General features: G+C 37.8%; 1 protein-coding gene across 14 annotated transcripts in view; it reads right to left on the bottom strand.

Annotated features, from left to right (window-relative positions):
- The window catches only part of LOC135210724 (1-phosphatidylinositol 4,5-bisphosphate phosphodiesterase classes I and II-like), a 634901-nt gene that overhangs the window by 222907 nt on the left and 389352 nt on the right, over positions 1-22642 (bottom strand). For all 14 annotated transcript variants that reach the window (XM_064243527.1, XM_064243524.1, XM_064243531.1 and 11 more), the window contains exon 2: positions 11413-11496. In XM_064243527.1, the coding sequence (XP_064099597.1) occupies positions 11413-11496 (84 nt within the window). The remainder of the gene's footprint in view (positions 1-11412; positions 11497-22642) is intronic.

Genomic DNA, 22642 nt, shown 5'->3' with positions numbered 1-22642 from the left:
ATGACCAAACTGCTGACAGGCGTTTCCGATCATCTGGTGGTTGAGGGAGAATTTCAGTAATACCTCGGACTTTAAAATAACTCAATGCCTGAACTAGAATGTGTCGTGTTATTTCAAAGAACTGACGAATTCAGATAAGGATACTCTAATAACCACTTATTTCTTTTAGGTGGTCGAATACCCATCCGTTTTGAGACAGTTTTGAAATGACATTGACTGATGGATTTTCAGACGACCGATTCAAATAATCTTTTAGATCATTGCCTGAAACCGCTTTCCAGATTACCATAAATATAGAAATGGCTTTGCAAATTTACTTACGGAAATATTTCAAAATCGTTCGATTACAACACTTTCTTCAAATACCTAAATGAAAATCATCCTGCAACGAAGAAAAATATTTTGAAATTACAAGATATTCTACAAATACCTATCATTTTCATAAAGAATTTACATTACCAGGAGTCCCCGTTTGAATTTCGATGAAACATGTAAAATCAAAATATATTTCAAACCTAACATGGAACACTTCCGTATTTGAGCACCATTGTAAATAACCGACTATAACGATTACGCAACTTTTTTTTTATTTTACATAAGTCAAACTTCAAAATGAGAGTACCTATTATTTTTCATAAAGATTTTAAAATCACAAGAGTTTCGAGTCCGAAATGTTAAGAACCATGCAAAAATCATAATACATTTCAAACCTAACGAGAAACGTATTTGAGCTCCATTCTAAATAACCGACCACAGAGAATACGCAATTCTTTTTTTTGGAAAAAAAAAAAAAAAAAAAAAACTCAGAAACGCCAGCAAAACCCAGGGCCAGGGGCCTCACACGATCTCGCATAACACATCTCGTTGAATAGCCGCTGGCCAATGGCCAACTCGCCCAAAACCTTCCCCAAAAATCTTTTTGGTAACTTCTTGGGGTTATCCAGAGCTCGCGAACGATCAGTCAACGGGCAAAAACATAAACTCCTCTTAGCGAAGAGAGAGACACACGCAATAAGTTGTTTTGTAATATTAAAAACAAAATTGCGATAAAAAACTAGATAAAATAAATAAACATACAATTTATAGGCTATGTTTAAAATGTGAAAATATGTCCGATCTTCTTCGGTCGGAATATAAATATTATATAAAAAGAAGGTGATTTATTTCCTGGAGCTTTTTGTGCCACCAACTTCCTTACAAATGGCTCAGAATGCGTTCTCTCTCTCTCTCTCTCTCTCTTTAAATCCAGCTTTCCCTCGCTTCTGAGATTCGCCGACACTTGCACCAGACTCCTAAGACCCGATGGAAGTTTCTGTGCAGTGAATTTTGGGAGGGAGGCTGCATGCCCCTTGCCTCTGGCCACACACATACAGGGTGTCCATTGAGTCCCAATACCATTACAAGTATTTATTGCTCAGAATGGTACTGGGACTTTATGGACACCCTGTATATATAGCCTTTAACCTCTATAATCGACTTCCGTTTTTCTTGATACCATTAGCAAATACTGCTATATGATGTAAGCATTCGGTTTGTCTCCGGAACGAGGTGGGGACTCCTAGATGCAGTATTCATACATACATAACATATACATACTTACATATGCACACATTTGTATGTATGCATGTATATGTATTATATATTCAGAAATACACAAATTAGATATATTATACATATGTACTATATAAATACCTGCACACATATGTGTATAATATGTATATGTATGAATAACTTGATCACGAAATATATGAAACGTGATGCTATGTATAAATGAAGGTGATGCCAATTCTCGTCTTTTCATTTTCCTCCGTGACATCACCTTTATTTATGCATATGTATATATATATGTACTATATATATATATATATATATATATATATATATATATATATATATATATATATATATATATATAGTTTGTGTGTGTGTGATTTTGTTTAGACCCACTGAGGAAACCCACTGAGATCGAAAGGTCAGAACTGAGAAGGACTGAAATGAAAGAAATGGGGGTTTGCATAGCCGTTAGCCTTCACAGGCCACCCCCTAAAAAAAAAAAAAAAAAAAAAAAAAAAAAAAAAAAAAAAAAAAAAACAGTAGGCTTATATCTTGAAGCATCTCTGTATCACTCTGTCTTTCAGGTGGGTAATATTAAGAAAGACCGGAAGTCTTCGATGAAACCGGAGGGAAGCTTTAGAATTGCCTCGCGAGTAACAGAAGGTTACAAGCGTCAAGGATTAAGGAAGTAGCAAGCAAATAATGCAGCCAAGTTATTTCGGCGCAATCGACTTTTCTGTACAGCGTATAATGATGTCTGTTTGTTTTTGTTTCTATGGTGTTTTTACGTTGCATGGAACCAGTGGTTATTCAGCAACTTCCGAAGCACGTCGAGAGTGAACTTCTATCACCAGAAATACACATCTCTGACTCCTCCATGGAATGCCCGAGAATGGAACTCGCGGGCACCCAGGAGGCACGCCAACACCATACCGACCACACCACTGAGGCGCATATAATGCTGTATGAAACTCTCAGCAGCGGCCCATGATACTGAGGTACCTAACGCACGATCATGGTTCATTTTAACCTTTAATAAATTGAAAAGTACTGACGCTAGAGGGCTGCAATTTGGTACGATTGGTGATTAGAGGGTGGATGAGCAACACACCAGTTTGCAGCCCTTTAGCCACAGTAGTTTTCAAGATCTGAGGGCGGACAGAAAACGTGCAGACAGACAGGCAGCCAAAGCCTTTTCAATAGTTTTATTTTGAAGAAGGCTAAATAAAAAGTGTTTCAAAACTAAGCAGTAGAGGAGAAAGCAAGTTACCCAGGCAGGAAACCATACGATCATAAGAATCCCCAGTTTTATAATAACCAATAAAAAATATGAATTTTCTCTGCTTTGCTCAAATTCCAACATTACTTTTAAAAATATGCGGTTTAAGGAACTTTTCTTAAGCTGAAAGAAAGCCTGGAGCAGGGTAAGTTGAAGGAGGTGGACAGCTATTCTTCAGCTGAAAGAAAGCCTGGAGCAGGGTAAGTTGAAGAAGGTGGACAGCTAGTCTCAGTGAGATTTGCAACTGAAGGCCAAGAAGACGCTGGAAGGAACCTTCAGTGCCATCTAGGGCGAGCTGTGAGGCAGACTGCAGGCAGAGCGTTGGTTTTGATTTATATAGATTTCTGGCATTATGCCAAGCACTGGGGCAACTAAGGCCATTCAGCGCTGAAATGGAAATTGAGATTAAAAGTTTTGAAAGGTGTTACAGGAGGAAAACCTTAAAGCAGTTGCGATATGAAACAATTGTTAGGGGAGGGTGGACAGTAACTGGAGGAGAATATGAAAGTAGGTACAGTAAAAGTAGTGAACGTAGTTGCAGCTAGGGGCCTAAGGTACGCTGCAAAGAACCTTAAGTAATGCCTACATTACACCGAATGAGGTGCACTGACGGTTCTAACTCCCTACGGGCGCTGTGCATTGGTGGGGAGTAAGAGGCGTAGTGTGGACCCCTGGACTCCCTACTACCAACATATAAGATCAAGCCTTTTAACCCTTAAGGTTCAGGATAAAGGCATTAGGTTGCTAAACCCACTAGACTAAGACCTCGCCATTCAAACAATGTAACACCATACACAGTTTCCACTCGTAAAATATTTTTCGCTTCTAAAATTTTTCTAATATTCCTTTTGTTGTTGTTGCTGTTGTTGTTGCAATGGGAAAGTTTCGTGAATTTCTGTCGGCGTAACCCTAAACGAGTAATATGTTAAAAGCCTGGTCCAACAAATATATTGTTGTTGCGAGTTTTTCTTTTCAATTTTTTTTTCTCTCCGAGAGAGAGAGAGAAAAATTTGGTTGAAAAGAAACGGAGTTGGAATCAATACGGTTACTTGTGTCCTCTGTCGCTTTCTGTTCTCCGTCCTCTCTCTCTCTCCTGCATTCCTTTCTTCCTTCTTCTTCATTCTTGCTTCTTATTATTCTCCATTATTCCTTCTGCTTCCTCTCCCTTCTATTTCTCCTTCTCCTCTGCTCCCTCAATCCCCTCCACGTTCCAATTTCTTCTCCCCCGAATAAATATTTTGAGCCTCCTCATCCCGTCTTCTCTCTCTCTCTCTCTCTCTCTCTCTCTCTCTCTCTCTCTCTCTCTCTCTCTCTCTCTCTCTCGTTCCCCAAGCGGAATGAATAGAACTATAGGCGTGACCTACATCAGAAGGAATAAAAAAAAAAAAAGTATTTTTTTTCCTCATTGATTTTTTTGTTCCTCCTTTTGTCAATATAAGATACCGAGGCTTTGTACCATTCTTGTCCAACTCTGTTGTTGTTGTTGTTGTTGTTAAAGGGAGATTTTGTTCTCTGAGATTCACTCACTCACTCACGCATTCACTAATCACTCATTATACACTCATCAACCACTCACTTCTCATTTATCCTGCTCACTTAATCACTCGTTCGCTCAATTATCCTTCACTCGATGACGTCAATAAAAGCTCTTGTTGTTTTGTTGGCCTTGTTAGGTTAGTCGAGATCAGAAGGTAGAACCTGACACGACCCTTGGAAAACGGACGCAGGAAAGAGTTCCAAAGCGTCTGATTTAGAAATTCTGGCCTGATGGAAGCTAAGAGAACGCTGTCGCTTTCTTCCGAAGGAAAATGAATACATTTCCTCCACAAATCATAACATTTATTAGCTTATGAATGTTAGAGATAAACTACGGGTTTGTTTTCCATTAGTGACCACCCCCTTTATACAGACGAACATATAAGAGGCGGTGAGTCCAAAATACTTCCTTTCAAGTTACGACAAACCCGCAATGATCAAACGGTTTGACCATTGACTTTGCAACTCTTTGACCAATTATCAGGATAAACTTATTATTATTATTATTATTATTATTATTATTATTATTATTATTATTAAGTACATGAAGCCTATTCATAAGGAACAAGCCCACAGGAGCCACGCCATCGACTTGAAATTCAAGCTTCCAAAGAATATGGTGTTCATTGAGAAGAAGAAGAAGAAGAAAGAGGAAGAACGGGGAAATACAGACGAGGAGATACCAGTTACTGAAAATGGAAAAAAAATGAATAAATACATAAAAATGTATTTAAATGCAAGAAGAATAACCCTTGGAATATCTCCCATCTGATACACTTGGAAGATATCTACCGGAGTAATATACACATATCCTCAGAGTTAAGCAAATCCGATTTCTATGCACTTTTTTTTTTTATAAAGAGCGATGCAACACACACACACACACACGAGCGCACACACACACACACACACACACACACCATGTAAATAATATAAACGACGTCAAAATCTTTGAGAGGAGAGAGAGAGAGGAGATTGAGACGAGAGAGAGAAGTGGGGGGGGGGGGGGGGGGGAGAGAAACTGTTATATCAGAAATAGCACTCTAACGATAAAAAAAAGGAAAAAAAAAAACCTAACTCGGCCAATTCCAACTTGCAACCCTGGAGGAAAAAAGGATATATAATATATATTCTCTTTCTCTCTAATGAGGTGGCCTGTGGGTAGGGGATCCACACTGGAAGGAGGAGGAGTAGTAGGAGGAGGAGGAGGAGGAGGAGGAGGAGGAGGTGCGTAAGAGGGGATGGAAGAAGTGGCAGGGAAGACATTAAAAGGAGAGGAACAAAGGGAGACGCGAGAATTCAGCTAAAACGTTTAATGCAAAAGAAAAAAAAAGAAAGAAAGAAAGAAAAAACATCGGCGCTGAAAAGGAGGATCATTTAGATCTTCCAGATACAGGGGGGCTTTCTCCGAAGATAAAAAGGGCTCCACCACCACCACCACCTCGGATATGGGACTCTCATAAAGGCATAGGATTTGTAAGAGAACGTAGGATTTCCCGACGTTTGAGGATCTCTCACAGATACGGGACTTTATTCAGATATTAGACGTATGTACTTTAGGTGAAGGACTCTCCTTCAGGTATTATACGGAGCCCTCCAAGAGACATATGGCTTAACGAACACATACGGCTATGATAGGAGGCATCAAGCAATCCGAAGGACATATAATAGGATTCCGCTGAAATATATAGGATACTTGACTTGATTGAAAAGGTTCCTTAGACGTCGGTTTCTTTGGGGATACGATAAGGATTTTTCTCCGAGATTATGTGGCACGCGTAACGGTAGGGGATCCTTCTAAAATGCCCAATTTCACTCCTAAAGAAATGTCAGCGCCACTAACAGTGGATGGCTCTCATAAAGCAAAGATTCGTCGTCACCGAATCACTCATTCTCTAACTGCTGACATAAGAAAAATACTTTTATAGGCTTCATAATTACCAACTTTTTCATTCTTAGGTGAAGATAAGCACTCGTACACACAATATATATAGATATATATATATATATATATATATATGTATTATATGTGTGTGTGTGTATGGTGTAAGTTCCTCGCTGAACGAGTGGTTTTCGCTCTCGGCTGCCAATCCGGTGGTGCGAAGTTCAAATCCCGGCTCGGCCAACGCGGAATCAGAGGAATTTATTTCTGGTGATAGAAATTAATTTCTCGATATAGTGTGGTTCGGATCCCACAATAAGCTGCAGGTCCCGTTGCTAGGTGACCAATTGGTTCCTAGCCACGTAAAAATATCTAATCCTTCGGGCCAGCCCTAGGAGAGCTGTTCATCAGCTCAGTGGTCTGGTAAAACTAAGATATACTTAACTTTGTATAGGTGTAAATTAAAAAAAAAATTTAATTTCACGATAATGACGAGTTACTAAGGTAATACATATGGCACGACCAGTGCTAAAGGAAAACATATCTGCTATTAACGATAAAAAGGATATCAATAATAATAATAATAATAATAATAATAATAATAATAATGACAAACAGAACAGAGGAATGGCACAACAAACCAATGCACGGACAATACATGAGACAGACTACTATGAGATTCAGGGTCTCTGTAACACGGTTTTTTGGACTTTGCTCCTTGTCAAAGCATCGGATGTAGCTGAAAGTTGACATATGTATATTTTACAACCACACACAAATTTTGTCAGCATTATCAATAACCTAAACCCGATAGTTTTAATTTTTATAGAGTAAAAATGATCTAGCCGACGCCATGGCCAATGATTACGAGCCAGGAGTCGAAAAACATTCATTACGTAAGCAAGGTAAACACGCCTTTTGACGAAATGTTGCCCCGCCCATCCACCAGGCAGAAACTCCATCGGCTCTGAAACCCAAAGACTTTATGAATGGCAGAACGATACATAGATGTGGGTGGGGTATCAGCGCTAACGTAGTAATACTACTGTAGCAGTAGTGCCGCAACAGTATAGCAGTAATATACATGAATTAAACGTTTAGGCCAACTGCTGGGATCCTTGAGGATCATTTAGCACTTCTTACAACTACTCGAGAAATTAGTTTTTATAGACAGATGTTAAATTTTCTAATCCAACAGTGCCCATGGTAGCCTTCAGTGTTATCCTGAATTATAACGAGGCGAAAGTGGGTGGAGCCTCATGAAGTCATCATTCTGACGATAATTATTGGTGAAGGTTTAAAGCCAATATACGGTACCGGCTGTTGTTTTTTTTTTTTTTCAGTAAATAGGTAGATAGCCAATAAATAAAAATTGCTTGACGTTGGATATAGCAGTTATCAAATCAAGCTTGTCTACTATGTTTTTGAAAATTACCAGCTATTCCCTACATCTTGTCAATCTACATCTTGTCAATAAAGTAAACTGTAATTTCTTAGGAAACCTATTTTGGGAGTTAGACTAATAATCGAAGTGTTTTTGTATTTAATAACATATTTTGTTGGTTTGTTCATTATGACAATTATCAGTGGAGAGGTTCCATAGTTCATAAAGGTGTACTGCTTTGCTTGTATTTAAAATTTGTATGTCATTGTTGCCAGAGGTTTAGCCTTCGTTACGTACAGCCAATCATCCATCGAGAAAGAGGGAAGAAATGCCGTCATAAGTTACGTAACGAGTGCGTTCGAAACCTTTTCTCTGAGTAAGTTGGCCCGTCTTCAAAAAAGGTCACTTTTACATTATAAGTACCATATTTATTCCACCTACGTAATGCAGAATACAGTCAAAATTTATGTGTGGATATAATATGTATTCTGAATAAGCGTTATATTTATGAAATGCATAGATAAAAAGTTATTGCGAAAAAACCGTGTTACAGAGGCCCTGAATCCCATAGTAAAGAACTAGCCAGCGATGACACATGGCAATGGCTACAGAGGGGAGAGCTCAAGAAGGAAACTGAAGGAATGATAACAGCGGCACAAGATCAGGCCCTAAGAACCAGATATGTTCAAAGAACGATAGACGGAAATAACATCTCTCCCATATGTAGGAAGTGCAATACGAAAAAATGAAACCATAAACCACATAGCAAGCGATTGTCCGGCACTTGCACAGAACCAGTACAAAAAGAGGCATGATTCAGTGGCAAAAGCCCTCCACTGGAGCCTGTGCAAGAAACATCAGCTACCTTGCAGTAATAAGTGGTACGAGCACCAACCCGAAGGCGTGATAGAAAACGATCAGGCAAAGATCCTCTGGGACTATGGTATCAGAACAGATAGGGTGATACGTGCAAACAGACCAGACGTGACGTTGATTGACAAAGTCAAGAAGGAAGTATCACTCATTGATGTCGCAATACCATGGGACACCAGAGTTGAAGAGAAAGAGAGGGAAAAAATGGATAAGTATCAAGACCTAAAAATAGAAATAAGAAGGATATGGGAAATACCAGTGGAAATTGTACCCATAATCATAGGAACACTAGGCACAATCCCAAGATCCCTGAAAAGGAATCTAGAAAAACTAGAGGCTGAAGTAGCTCCAGGACTCATGCAGAAGAGTGTGATCCTAGAAAAGGCGCACATAGTAAGAAAAGTGATGGACTCCTAAGGAGGCAGGATGCAACCCGGAACCCCACACTATAAATACCACCCAGTCGAATTGGAGGACTGTGATAGACCACACAAAAAAATATTATTATTATTATTATTATTATTATTATTATTATTATTATTATTAGTTTAACAACCCGAAAAATAGCATTACCTTACATAACAAAATTTGAGGCTAGAATGCTCAAATGGGATAGAGGAACGCACGCACGCACACATAACACACAGACACACACACACACACACACACATATATATATATATATATATATATATATATATATATATATATATGTGTGTGTGTGTGTGTGTGTGTGTGTGTGTGTACATATAAATTCTTATGACTAAAAAAGTACTTCTTACCAAAGGAACACAAAATCTTTCCTTGTGAGGTAATTTTCTTTAACGTGTAAGTAAGTGTTAATATTACACCGCAAGCAAAATGCGGTATCAAAGGAGAGTCCCTTACTATGAGTGTCCAGATTTTGTTGTATAGAAGAAAACAATGAAGATTTTTTTGGGGGGTATGTGATAAAAGTATTAAATATTCTTTTTAGTCGAAAGATATCTGTATGCGTATATTTATTATGTATACAATTTTTAACAGATTATTAAGCCACGTATATATCTTTTTTATAAGTTATAAAAGTATTATATATTCTTTTTAGTTGAAAGATGTCTTGTATGTGTGTATTTATTATGTTCACATTTTCTTACACATTAATAAGTAACTCATATATTTTTTCTTTTTTAGTATGTGATAGAAGTACGAAATATTCCTTTTGAGTTGTATGATGTCCTGTGTGTGTATTTATGTACATGTATTTATTGACAGGTTAATAAGAAGCTTATATAGTTTTTCTTTTTTTGATATGTAAATGTATGAAATAGTAATTTTTAGTTGAAAGATATCTGTATGTGTTTATTTATTATGTATATATTTTTTTGTATTTATTATGTCTATATTTTTTGACAGATCAATAAACAACTTGTATATTTTTTTTCCTTTCTTTGGTGTGTGATAAAATTGTTAAATATTCTTTTTAGTTGAAAGATATCTGTATGCGTGTATTTACTATGTATCTATATTTCTTGACAGATTAATACGCAACTTATATGTATTTGTCTTTTTTGATATGTGATAAAAGGATGAAATATTCACTTTGAGTTGTTAGATGCCTGTGTGTGTGTATTTATCATGTATGCATTATTTTGACCCATTAATAAGCAACTCAAACTCTTTTCTTTTTATGGTAAGTGATAAAAGTACCAAATACATGCGTGTATTATTATGTATATAATTTTATGACATCAATAGGCAACTTACTCTTTCTTTATTGATATATGATAAAAGTATTTAGAATTAATTTTTAGTTGTAAGATGTCCGCGTGTGTGTATTTATTATGTAAAAACTTTGTGACAGATTATTAAGCCACTCATATATATATATATATATATATATATATATATATATATATATATAATATATGATAAAAATATGAAATATTAATTTCTAGTTGTAAGTTGACAGCGAGTGTGTATCTATTATATATATATTTTGATACCAGATTACTGACCAACTTATATATTTCGCTAGCAGGGTTTTAGTATTACTGCAAAAGGTTATGTTACCGAGTCAAATATATTTAAGCGTGTTAACCAATTATCGCATACTTTACTGAATGGTAAGGATACATTTTTAGAAAGTGATCACATTTCTTCAACACACTACTCACCTGCTCCTCCCCCCCTCTTAAAAATAATTAAGAGATCACCAACCAGAGCAAGGAGCATCACAAAAGGCAATCGACACACAAGAACATCAATCAATCAATACAGGGTGTCCATAAAGTCCCAGTACCATTACAAGTATTGAATGTTCAGAATGGTACTGGGACTTTATGGACACCTTGTATCACCAATAATTATAATGACGTCAACAGGACTACTACTGGCCCACCTACCAGGTCCCATTTTCGCCAGGAATCGAAGGAAAAAAGAAATTAATAAAGAAAATAAGAGGGAAGAGATTAGGGGAAAGAAAGACTTCAGAGAAGCCTTACACTCGCTTATAATGGTGGAAGATTAATTAACGGTATAAAAAAAACATAAGACAGAGAGAGAGAGAGAGGAGAGAGAGAGAGAGAGAGAGGAGAGAGAGAGTTAGATGTTGACAGAGTTGGGCAAGAATGAAAACATACGAGAGAGAGAAAGAAAGAGAGAGAGAGAGAGAGAGAGAGAGAGAGAGAGAGAGAGAGAGAGAGAGAGAGTTACGATGTTGGAAACAGGAGCTGGGCAAGAATTAAAAAATATGAGAGAGAGAGAGAGAGAGAGAGAGAGAGAGAGAGAGAGAGAGAGAGAAATACGAAGTTGGAAAAAGTAGTTGGGCAAGAATGAAAAAAAAAAAAAAATTGGGCATTTTCCCCATCTCGGTTCCTCAAAAAAAAACCAATAAGCTGACCCAAAGTGCCCACAAATACTCACATTGGTATCGCTGGTGTGTCTCCAGTGAAGGTAGAAGCCCTGTGGGTCGACCTTCAGGGTAACGGGCATCCCGGAGGAACTGTCCTGCGGAGGAGAAGAACAAAAAAAGGTGTGAATAGTCAAATTGAAACCACAATCGTCAATTCTGGGACCTTTGAGGTCAGTCAGCGCTGAAAAGAAAATTGAGAGCAGAAGGGTTTGAAAGGTGCATTTTGAAACAATCGTTAGGAGAGGGGGGATAGCAAGACGGAAGAGAATACGAATGGAGGTACAGTAAAAAGAATGTGAGGGGTTGCAGCAGATAGAGGCCGAAGGGATGCTGAAAAAAAAATAAAAGTAAAGCCTACAGTGCACCGCATGAGGTGCACTGACGGCACTACCTACCTACGGGGGTAAATGTCAATTGTGAATAACAGTGTATAACTATATTAATAAACCGCTGGTATACATATAAAGATATTCCACCTTTGGAATGAACAACGATGAGAAATCGCGGGAATAAGAGACGGGAATTAACAACAATGTAAAATGCGTGAATCATCCAATGAATGCAGATGAATCACGGATAAAATGAATGACGACGAAATAGAAAAATTCCCTTTTATATTATTACTACCGCTAACAACTGATTAAAAAAAAGTAAAAACTTAACTCCAAGCTCAAATTAATTTTATTCATCCAGATACCAACTAACCCACTTGAACAGCGAATAACAGAGCCTACAATCTTACTATAATGGGCGTTATGTCTGTTCGTCCGTCTGTCATTCAACCACGGCCAAACGGCTGGTCCGATGGGCATAGAAACTTGGCAGGGTTATAGTGGCGACTCCTAAAATGGTTCATAATGGGGTTTCATCCTACCTCCCCCCAACTCCGAAGCGAGTGGGTCTGCCCGTGAAACGGGGCTGGTTATGCCCGTAGACTTAGTTACTTTGCGAATTTATCATACATAATTTCTGTATACATATGTTTGCTAGTGTAAAGAATGCACGCTTTGAGACGACATCATATTCTTGCCAATGAAAACTTGTAACGAAATTAGTGGATATGATCGTATCATTTCTTCTGATACTGGAGCCACAACAACAACTCCTGTGGTCAGGGAAAAACAACTACAGGAATAATAAATAAAAAATATTTTTTTTCTCTCTCTTCAAAGTCTCTCGACTGGTAGATTCCAAAGTTTCGTCAATGCGAAACGGCCCCTGGGCTTCGGAAATTGTGCCTTACTAACCCTCTATTTATCCAAAATCCCGGATAAGTTGAGAGAGAGAGAGAGAGAGAGAGAGAGAGAGAGAGAGAGAGAGAGAGGAGACCAGAGAAAAGAGGAAGGAAAGAGAATTTAAAGAGAAAGTTTTTGAAAAGAGAGAAATAAGTATTGTTTTTTTCCAAGAAAAGTTTGGTGAGAGATAGAGTTTTTTTTCGAGAGAGTTGGAGAGAGGAGAGAGAGAGAGAGAGAGAGAGAGAGAGAGAGAGAGAGAGAGAGAGAGAGAGAGAGATTTTAACTGTACAAATAATTTTATGGCCCATGTTTACTTTCGGCAGCCCGTGTTTTGATACCGATCATTATGGTAAGGTAAAACAAAAAACACCTCTATTAGAGAATAAGGCAATACATGAAAACTTATCTAACCTAACCTGACCTAACATACATAGGTTTATGAGACCTAACCTAAATTAACCTGACCGAAGAAAACTCTGGACTTCAACTAAAATTAAAAATGAAGAAATTGAAAATAAGATACTTTACATGTGCTTCATTATTAACACTGAAACAAATACGAAGGACGTTTGGGTGGATAAGTGATGCATTTACCTAAAAAAATATATATGTAATCCTGACTTAATTAATGCCCAAGGCTACCCTTACTAATCATGGCATGAACGCAGCAGTGTTATGAAACATTGGGCCCAATCTCTTTGATGTATAGCCGTTTCATTAAAAAAAACACAAAAATTAGGAAAAATTTTTAACTAAGAAACTAAGCTAAAAGGTTTCATCAGTTATCTACGCGTGTATAAATATATATATATATATATATATATATTATATATATATATATATATATATATATATATATTATATATATATATATCTACTGGTCCTTTTCAACATATACATATGTAAATGTAATAGCCTCAATGCCCTCTTATCTTCTCAAATTCTTTGCTCTTTTTTGGATACGCTGGACACTACAAAGCCTCGAGATCCAACTTCAAAGAAATATGAAAGAAACCCTCGTGCCCGGTAGCGGGAAACGAACCCGCGATACCATAATCACGACGAATTCACCTTGCCGACCTTGGTCCTTTTAACCAAACCCTTTGAAAGCACGAACATGCTCTCCGTTATCTTTTACCTTCTTGCCGACGAACTTTGGACCAAGAAGCCGATGATTGATTGACTGATTCGCGTGAAATTTGGTCACGACTGTACACGAATATTGAAAATATATTTGCTCAGTACAAAAAAATAAAGGTAAAAGGTGTCGTGTGACCTCTTCTCCACGCACAGTTTGTGCCTGATGCTCAACTGCACGCAACTGACACGTCTTCTGTCGAAAGGCCAATTTGAAACAGTAAACGAGGGATTCGCCATTCCCAGAGAAGCTTAAAAAAACAGTGACAGGGATTCGCCATTCCAAGAGGACCTTGGAAAAAACAGTGAAAAAGGGATCAGCCATTTCTACAGTAGCTTGAAGGAAAAAAAACAGTGAAAGAGAGATTCGCCATTTCGAGCGCAGCTTAAAAAAAAAGTGAAAGAAGGATCCGCCATTCCCTGAGAACCTTGAAAAAACAAACAGTGAGAGATTCGCCATTCCATGAGAACCTTGAAAAAACAAACAGTGAGAGATTCGCCATTCCCTGAGAACCTCGAAAAAACAAACAGTGAGAGATTCGCCATTCCCTGAGAACCTCGAAAAAACAAACAGTGAGAGATTCGGCATTCCAAGAGAAACTTAAAAAAACAGTGACAGGGATTCGCAATTCCCAGAGTAGCTTGAAGAAAAAAATATAGTGAAGAAAGGATTCGCCATTCTTAAAGTAGACTCAAAAAAAGAGAGAGAGAGATTCGCCATTCCCAGAGAACCTTGAAGAAGAAAAAAATGAGTATGTTTCTCTCTTCAGCCGGAGGAGGAGAAAAACAAGCATGACGTCAGCAACCGCTTGCAAATTGCAGCATATAATCAGCGGCTGAATCGCAACTCAGTCAAGTTTACTTGTAGTGGAATTCTGGAGCTCTGAACAGCATTAATTCATGAAGTACGATTTGGTAAGACCTCAGGTATTTGTATGCGATAAATAAATAACTATACCTTAGCCTTCATTGGGAAATACTTCAGTTGATTTTTAGTTTTCTGTAAAACTACTGGGATGGGTATTTGTCTGTCCGTCCGCACTTTCCCCGTCATCCCTCAGACCTTGAGAACTACTGAGGCTTAAGGACTGCAAATTGGCACGTAGATCATGCACCCTCCAATCATCAAACATACCAAATTGCAGCCCTCTAGCCTCAGTGGATTATATTTTATTTAAGGTTAAATTCACCCCTGATCCTGAATCATGTTGTATTCCAGTCGGCAAGATTTCCTTATTTTTTTATGTAAACCAAATTTATATAAATAAAATAATATTCAATAAAATAGTTTAATGTACTTTCCTTATTCATTACGAGGAAATGTTATAAAATTCTATTATTCTCTATCACAAGATCAAATTCTCAACGTCACACTTCCATAATATAGCCGAGGGTACAAAATTACGTATCGCTCAATCATATATATATATATATATTATATATATATATATCTATATATAGATATTTATATATATATATGATATCATGATCTTTTTTCAATGCGCATTAATTTGCGCAATCTTGCGCATAATAACCATCCAAATTAAACCTATTAATTGACTGATACTCCATTCTTTAAATGGACCTTATGCGTATATATGTGTATGCATATATAGGTGAGTCTAATTTATTAATCATATATATTATACCCATACATTCCATAATATACATACATTTGTATAATATATGTGTTTATATATATGTACAGTATATACACATTATATATGCACACAAACTTAGCGCACAACTGTTTTCTTACACACATAAACATCACCATAAACAGAGAGAGAGAGAGAGAGAGAGTAGAGAGAGAGGAGAGAGGGAGAGGAGAGAGACGAGAGAGAGGAAGAGAGAATTGAGAGGAGGAGAGAGAGAGATGAAGAGAGAGAGAAATAATTGGAATGCCTTGTCCGACTTGACTCTCTCACATCTAGTGTCCTGAAATTGGTTTCTCCGGATTACTGGGATCCATAAACAAGGGGAAAAAAAAATCAACCTACAGTGATTGGATTTTTTTTTTTTTGGGGGGGACCCAATTCCTAAACCTGAGGGGCCATGTAATCGGGGTATTTTAATTTGGAGTGCTGACACTTCACCTAGGGCAAAAAAAAAAAATAAAAAAAAAAAAAACTGCATTTGATTGTAGTTAAAATAGTATGTCTTTAATACTGATATATACAGCTATGACAAATCATCATACTTATATTTTGCAATTTATATATATATATATATATATATATATATATATATATATATATATATACACACACACATCAACAAATATCTACACATCTGAGTTCCATGTAGCTGTGCGATAATCAGTACATACTAATTATATACATTCCCCTCGTACAAAATTATTTTTAAAATGTAGCCATTTGTTTCAATATCCTTGGCTCTTATTTTCATTCCCATAATTCAGAACTGACCTGGTATTATAAATATTATAATATTTGAGTCGCTTTCCCGTTTGCAAATATATATCACCAGTCCAGTTTTTATTTATTAATCAATTTATTTATTTTTATTTTTTGCCATGCCCCTAGGTTAGGCTTGTTAGGTTAGGTTAGGTCAAACAACTCTCCCACAAATATATGATTAAGGGAAACATAATGAGTTAGTATGGTGTTTTTACGTTGCATGGAACCAGTGGTTATTCAGCAACGGGACCAACGGAAGTCACGAACCACGTCGAGAGTGAACTTCTATCACCAGAAATACACATATCTCACTCCTCAACGGAATGCCCGAGAATGGAACTCGCGGAAACATAATGAGATTATTTTCAAGAAGATCCTTATGGTAGTTTTTAAGATATGGCGTCCCGATTTTATCAGGAAACGGTCTCAGTACTTGGTTACGTCTGGAGGAGGAATGCTCCCCGCCTTACAGAAACCGAGTTGCATTCAGCCCCCGACTCTCGGCTTCCTCATGGATTCTATGTTTGCAAAACATCGAGGAATAAAAGAGAGTCGGGTGCTGTTACGAGCAGAACAGGTCGCTGTGGGGAGAGCGGAAAAAGGCTTCGAGTCCATTGTTAGTTACTTTTATCGCCATCTGATGGCCAGGCCATCGTCAGTACCTTTTCATTTTTTTATTTTTTCTACAAAGAGCGAGGACAAATGGCACGGCCAACCTGATACCCCTTTCTAGCCCGAAACCGAAGAGAAGAAGATTGTGATATCACGAGTTTGGAAAAACAGAAGGAGAATGAAAATTCTGAAGCTTAGAGAAAGAGGGAAAGAAATGGTCGCCAAGCAGTGTCAAACAAATTCGATTTCCATACAGTCATTATGTGAAGAGGTAGCCTGGCCGGTGTTACGACTTCGCTATAAGGCAGATTTCACACCAGGAGGTTAAAATAGCAGGGTCTGATGTAGTACTTGTAAAAGAAACGAGAGAGAGAGAGAGAGAGAGAGAGAGAAGAGAGAGAAGAGAGAGAGAGAGAGAGAGAGAGAGAGAGAGAGAGAGAGAGAGAGAATGCAAGCATGAGGTTTCTTTGCTTTGGTTTCTCTCCACCCAGATTTTGTAATCATTGTCAAATGAAATTATTGGACACCAACAGTTCAAATAAAGAATACAAATTTAGCGCAAAATGTGAACTGAAATGGCACCGAAATAATGACAACCTCCAGATGAAGTCCAAGGTAGACAGCCGTCGAAACGAAATCATTGTAAATGGGAAATTTGAACCAAATGAGAGATGTGACCCTTGAGCGTTTCAAAGCGTAACTCTGTTGTCGTATCGAAGATTTCCTGATTTTATTATCAATATTAATGTAATATGATCTTTTAAAACATAACTCACTTTAACAATTATACGATTATTTCTGGTAGTCAGCGTCATTAACTTGTTTATCAAGAATACTGACTCAGCGTTCAGCTTATTTACAAGAATACTGACTCGCGTCTAACTTGTTTTATCAAGAATACTGACTCAGCGTCATGAACTTATTTATATATCAAGAATACTGACCCAGCGTCATTAACTTATTTATCAAGAATACTGACTCAGCGTCTTAAACTTGTTTATCAAGAATACTGACTCAGCGTCCATTAAACTTGTTTATCAAGAATACTGACTCAGCGTCATTAACTTATTTATCAAGAATACTGACGCAGCGTCATTAACTTATTTATCAAGAATACTGACTCATTGTCATTAAACTTGTTTATCAAGAATACTGACTCAGCGTCATTAACTTGTTTATCAAGAATACTGACTCAGCGTCATTAACTTATTTATCAAGAATACTGACTCAGCGTCATTAACTTGTTTATCAAGAATACTGACTCAGCGTCATTAACTTATTTATCAAGAATACTGACTAGGTGTGAAAGTCATTTTTACACTAACCAAAACATTACGATAGAGGCTACCTGAAGATCGGTTCTACCCTCCGCGGGGAATTACTTCGTCTTTAAAAACTTCTATTTCCATAATGCTCCCAAAGTTCGAATGCCAGCTCTCCCTTTGTATAGCTTATATTCTGAATAACAGGGCACCCCCCCCCCACACAGTCTGCCAAAACTGAATTTGTTTCCATGATAGCAATCGCCTCTTTTCATGCTATACTATAGTAGATTCACATCAACCGTGCATTTGATGTCTAGGCCAGTCCCTTACGACGCTCCTGATTGACTGTTGATAAGCCAATCACAGGGCTGGAAACTTTCAGTCTCTCTCGAGAGTTCACACAGGTAGGATGTATGTTCCACCTCTCCTGAGGGATACGTCCTTCAAAAGTATCCATCAGGAGAAGTGGAACATACATCCCGCCAATGTGAACTCTCGAGAACCTGAGAGTTTCCAGCCCTGTGATTGGCTTATCAACAGCCAATCAGGAGCGTAGTAAGGGACTGGCCCTTACATCAAATGCACGGTTGCTGTGAATCTACTATAGTTTCGTATTCTTGTCACCCAGCGGAATCATCTTCATCTTTTCCCTTTATAAAAACATCAAAATCTATCCAGATTCCTTGAAGTAAGACGAAACTTAAAATGAATAACTGGGATCACGTCACTGCCAGAACAGCTATTTCTTTCATCTATATAATTTTCGCTTACTCGGGGAGTAAGCCTACAAACTACTTTGTTGCTGTTATTGTTCTTGTTTGGGGGATAGGAAAGGTCTATGGAAGAGCCTAAAAATGTCTGAAAAAAGGTGTTTTGCGTTGATTTATCTATCAAAATGAAAATGTAAAAAATAATGTGCATGTTGAACAATACAGAATAATTATTGCTAATGTAATACAGCGTATTTATCTAAATTTTCGTTGGTGAAACATGGCTCTAGTTGACAGTAGATTTTATCACGTTTTAATGTACGCTAAGTTAGGAATATGATGTTTACAACTTATGCGTGAGGGGAAAATCTTGCGAGTAAGCTGGGGGCCGGATCCCGCCTTGCTGCATTTGCAAAATCCAACCAAAAAATGGTCTTAATTCAGTCTCTTTACATTTCGACACGGACCTTACCTAACATTATTTCTTCTTTTATCAACATCTTTCCACTGTGCAAGTCAATTATTTCCACTTACATAACAAACCAACACAATTGAGTGAATACTATATGTAGCATTAACCAAACAAACAAGAAGTCCAACCAAGTCCAACTACCATAATTATTCAGCCTTCAAGAAAAAAAAAAAAAAAAAAAAAAAAAAACACCCGTTCGCCCCTAACCCGTTGCCACCGTCAGCAATATCTATATTTGTATAACCGTCTATAAATAAACTCGCATCCCTTTATTTTTAACGCCGCACCTCAAAAGACCAAAGAAAAAATCCGGCCGTATTCAGCATCTAAACACGAGATCTGCATATAGGGAGTCCTGGAGTGGGGAAAAAAAGGGGGAAAAAAGGGGGGAAAAACTGAGGCTTGGGGGAGGAAAAATTCCCCACGCAGCATAAATATCAATAGTCCACTTTCCACGCAGAGAAGTGATATAAATTGGCTTATTCTTTAGCCCCGCGCACGGAATAGTAATGGAGGTCGTGCGCCGGTGATTCCCGTCCATTTATTTCGTCCGTAGACGCAGATCCGACCGAAGTCAAAAGTTACTCAAATGGAGGAGTCCGGCACTGTGCTGTAGTAGCAGCATTTCGCAGGGATTACAGGACGAAGCGGTTTTCAGACTGCAAAATGAAACCTTCAGGAGGACAGGGAATGGTGGTCCAGGTTTTTGGCTGAAGGGAAGGAACCTTTTCTTGGGGGAGACGCAAAAATTAATGTCGACCAGATGCCAGGTATCTAAAAGCGGGTCATGTCAATGTCAATACTTCGGGAGAGAGAGAGAGAGAGAGAGAGAGAGAGAGAGAGAGAGAGAGAGAGATTTGATACATAATACACATATGTGTGTATAACACGTATGTATAAATCTGCGCGAGTGTGCGCCAGAGTGCAATACTGGTCTGGCTTCGCACGATGTAAAGGAAAACTCTCTCTCTCTCTCTCTCTCTCTCTCTTTTATTCGGCAGTCATGTACCATTCACCGCCAAGTGATACTTCAGCACCTTTCCAATTATGCGTTAATTCTGAACACGCCTATCTTCTTCAGTCCATCTGGGGGTTGGGGGATGGACTTCGGGGTCTCATTGTGAAGCCGTCCCCCGTCCCTCCCCCTCCTGCAAGTCTCTGGACGTCTGTCGCACGTGAAAGGGGGTTTGGTGGTCACCTATCCACGTACTGACCAAACGCTTCTTTATTAGGGAGACAAAGGATGTGGAATGTATATGTTACTGTTTGGTATTTCCTTTATTTTCTTTATAATTTACACATTTGCTCAGTCTCATTCGACCACCAAATTCATGCATCTGTCTATTATCTTGATTATGTAAATATACCATCTGAATATGCTTATCTTTACCTACAGAACTTTCCATTTGCCCAAGTGTAATTACATAACCTGCCTTATTCATCTAACAAGAAAGAATTTACCCCAATCCTTCGTCCTAACGATAATTTTCCTCAAGACTTGATTATGACGAAGAGTCCAAAGAAATTAAAACCTGGCCTTTCATTTCCATCGTCATGAGACAAATGAAGTCTACCAATGCAGAGGTGTTACGTAACAAGGCGGTTACTCCACTCTTAGTCTCTCAGATCTGGGTAAATCGGACTCATTTTTTCCACTCGTTCTCAACTCTTCTGAGTTTTCTGTCGAGTGCTATACTCAGCCTCATCAACCCCTTCCTAGACTTCTCTCCAAAATACTTCATGTTTTCTCTCTGGAAGTTCTGAGCTGTCCTCGTTGTAATAATAATAATAATAATAATAATAATAATAATAATAATAATAATAATAATAATAATAATAATAATAATAATAATAATATTGTTATTATTAATATTATTATTATTATTGTGTCATAAGAATCCACAATTAAATAGTAGACCTGAACGGTGTACCTCATCAGTATTGACGTCAATACCGTTCAGGTCTTCCAAAGTCTATGTTTGTTTTTACAGTAATATACTTATTATTATTATTATTATTATTATTATTATTATTATTATTATTATTATTATTATTATTATACTTTTTTTTTCTATCACAGTCCTCCAATTCGACTGGGTGGTATTCATAGTGTGGGGTTCCAGGTTGCATCCTGCCTCCTTAGGAGTCCATCACTTTTCTTACTATGTGCGGCGTTTCTAGGATCACACACTTCTGCATGAGTCCTGGAGCTACTTCAGCCTCTAGTTTTTCCAGATTCCTTTTCAGGGATCTTGGGATCGTGCCTAGTGCTCCTATGATTATGGGTACGATTTCCACTGGTATATCCCATATTATTATTATTTCTATTTTCAGATCTTGATACTTATTATTATTATTATTATTATTATTATTATTGTTGTTATTATTATTATTATTATTCAGCAGATGACACCTATTCATATGGAACAACCCACAAACGCCAATCACCTGAAATTTAAGCTTCCAATTATTATACTGTTTATTAGGAAGATGTGTGATGAACAAAGAAAACATCAATCAATATATAGATACAGAGATAAAAACGTAACAAAATGCAAGAAGAATAGTTTGAGGACAGTAATACATTGCAATTTCGATCGATTAAACTTCCGAAGTGCCCATTGCACGACACCTCAAGCTTCGCTATAATGTTACTCGTTAAAAAAGCAAGTTTCAAACTTTTCATTTTCAGCATTTTTGTTTAAATAGATTTACCCGACTCGTCTTCCTTCACCTACCGACACCGCAGACTGGGGTTCTCTACTTATGAAGCTTCCACAGAAAGCAAAAAGCAGAAAGCATGGAACTGTTAACCTAATCTCATTTCGGAAAAGGTATTAAGATTGAAGCATCACCTACTAATCCGATGTGCTATAGTAGATTCACATCAACCGTGTATCTGATGTCTAGGCCAGTCCCTTACGACGCTCCTGATTGGCTGTTGATAAGCCAATCACAGGGCTGGAAACTCGCAGTCTCTCTCGAGAGAGTTTCGAGAGAGTTCACATAGGTAGTATGTATGTTCCACCTCTCCTGAGGGATACGTCTTTCAAAAGTATCCCTCAGGAGAGGTGTGACATGCATCCTGCCTATGTGAACGCTCTCTCGAGAGAGAGACTGAGGAGAGTTTCCAGTCCTGTGACTGGCTTATCAACAGCCAATCAGGAGCGTCATAAGTGACTGGCCTCGACATCAGATGCACGGGTGATGTGAATCTACTATGGTGCAAATCATGACGGAAGCTCCTTGTTTAGTACTTGCCCTTCGGAGATCAAAGTAGTACATACACCCATTTCTATATTGTGTGGTCGTCAAATTAGATCAATAAACTATATCTTCGTGCGGCCGTCTACTCTACTTAGCATGAGCTTACTCTGGACTTTGACAAAA

This window comes from Macrobrachium nipponense, chromosome 4 (genome assembly GCF_015104395.2).
Source record: "Macrobrachium nipponense isolate FS-2020 chromosome 4, ASM1510439v2, whole genome shotgun sequence".
NCBI lineage: Eukaryota > Metazoa > Arthropoda > Malacostraca > Decapoda > Palaemonidae > Macrobrachium > Macrobrachium nipponense.
Note: the sequence above shows the minus strand (reverse complement) of the source record. Positions and strands in the feature narration are given on the sequence as shown.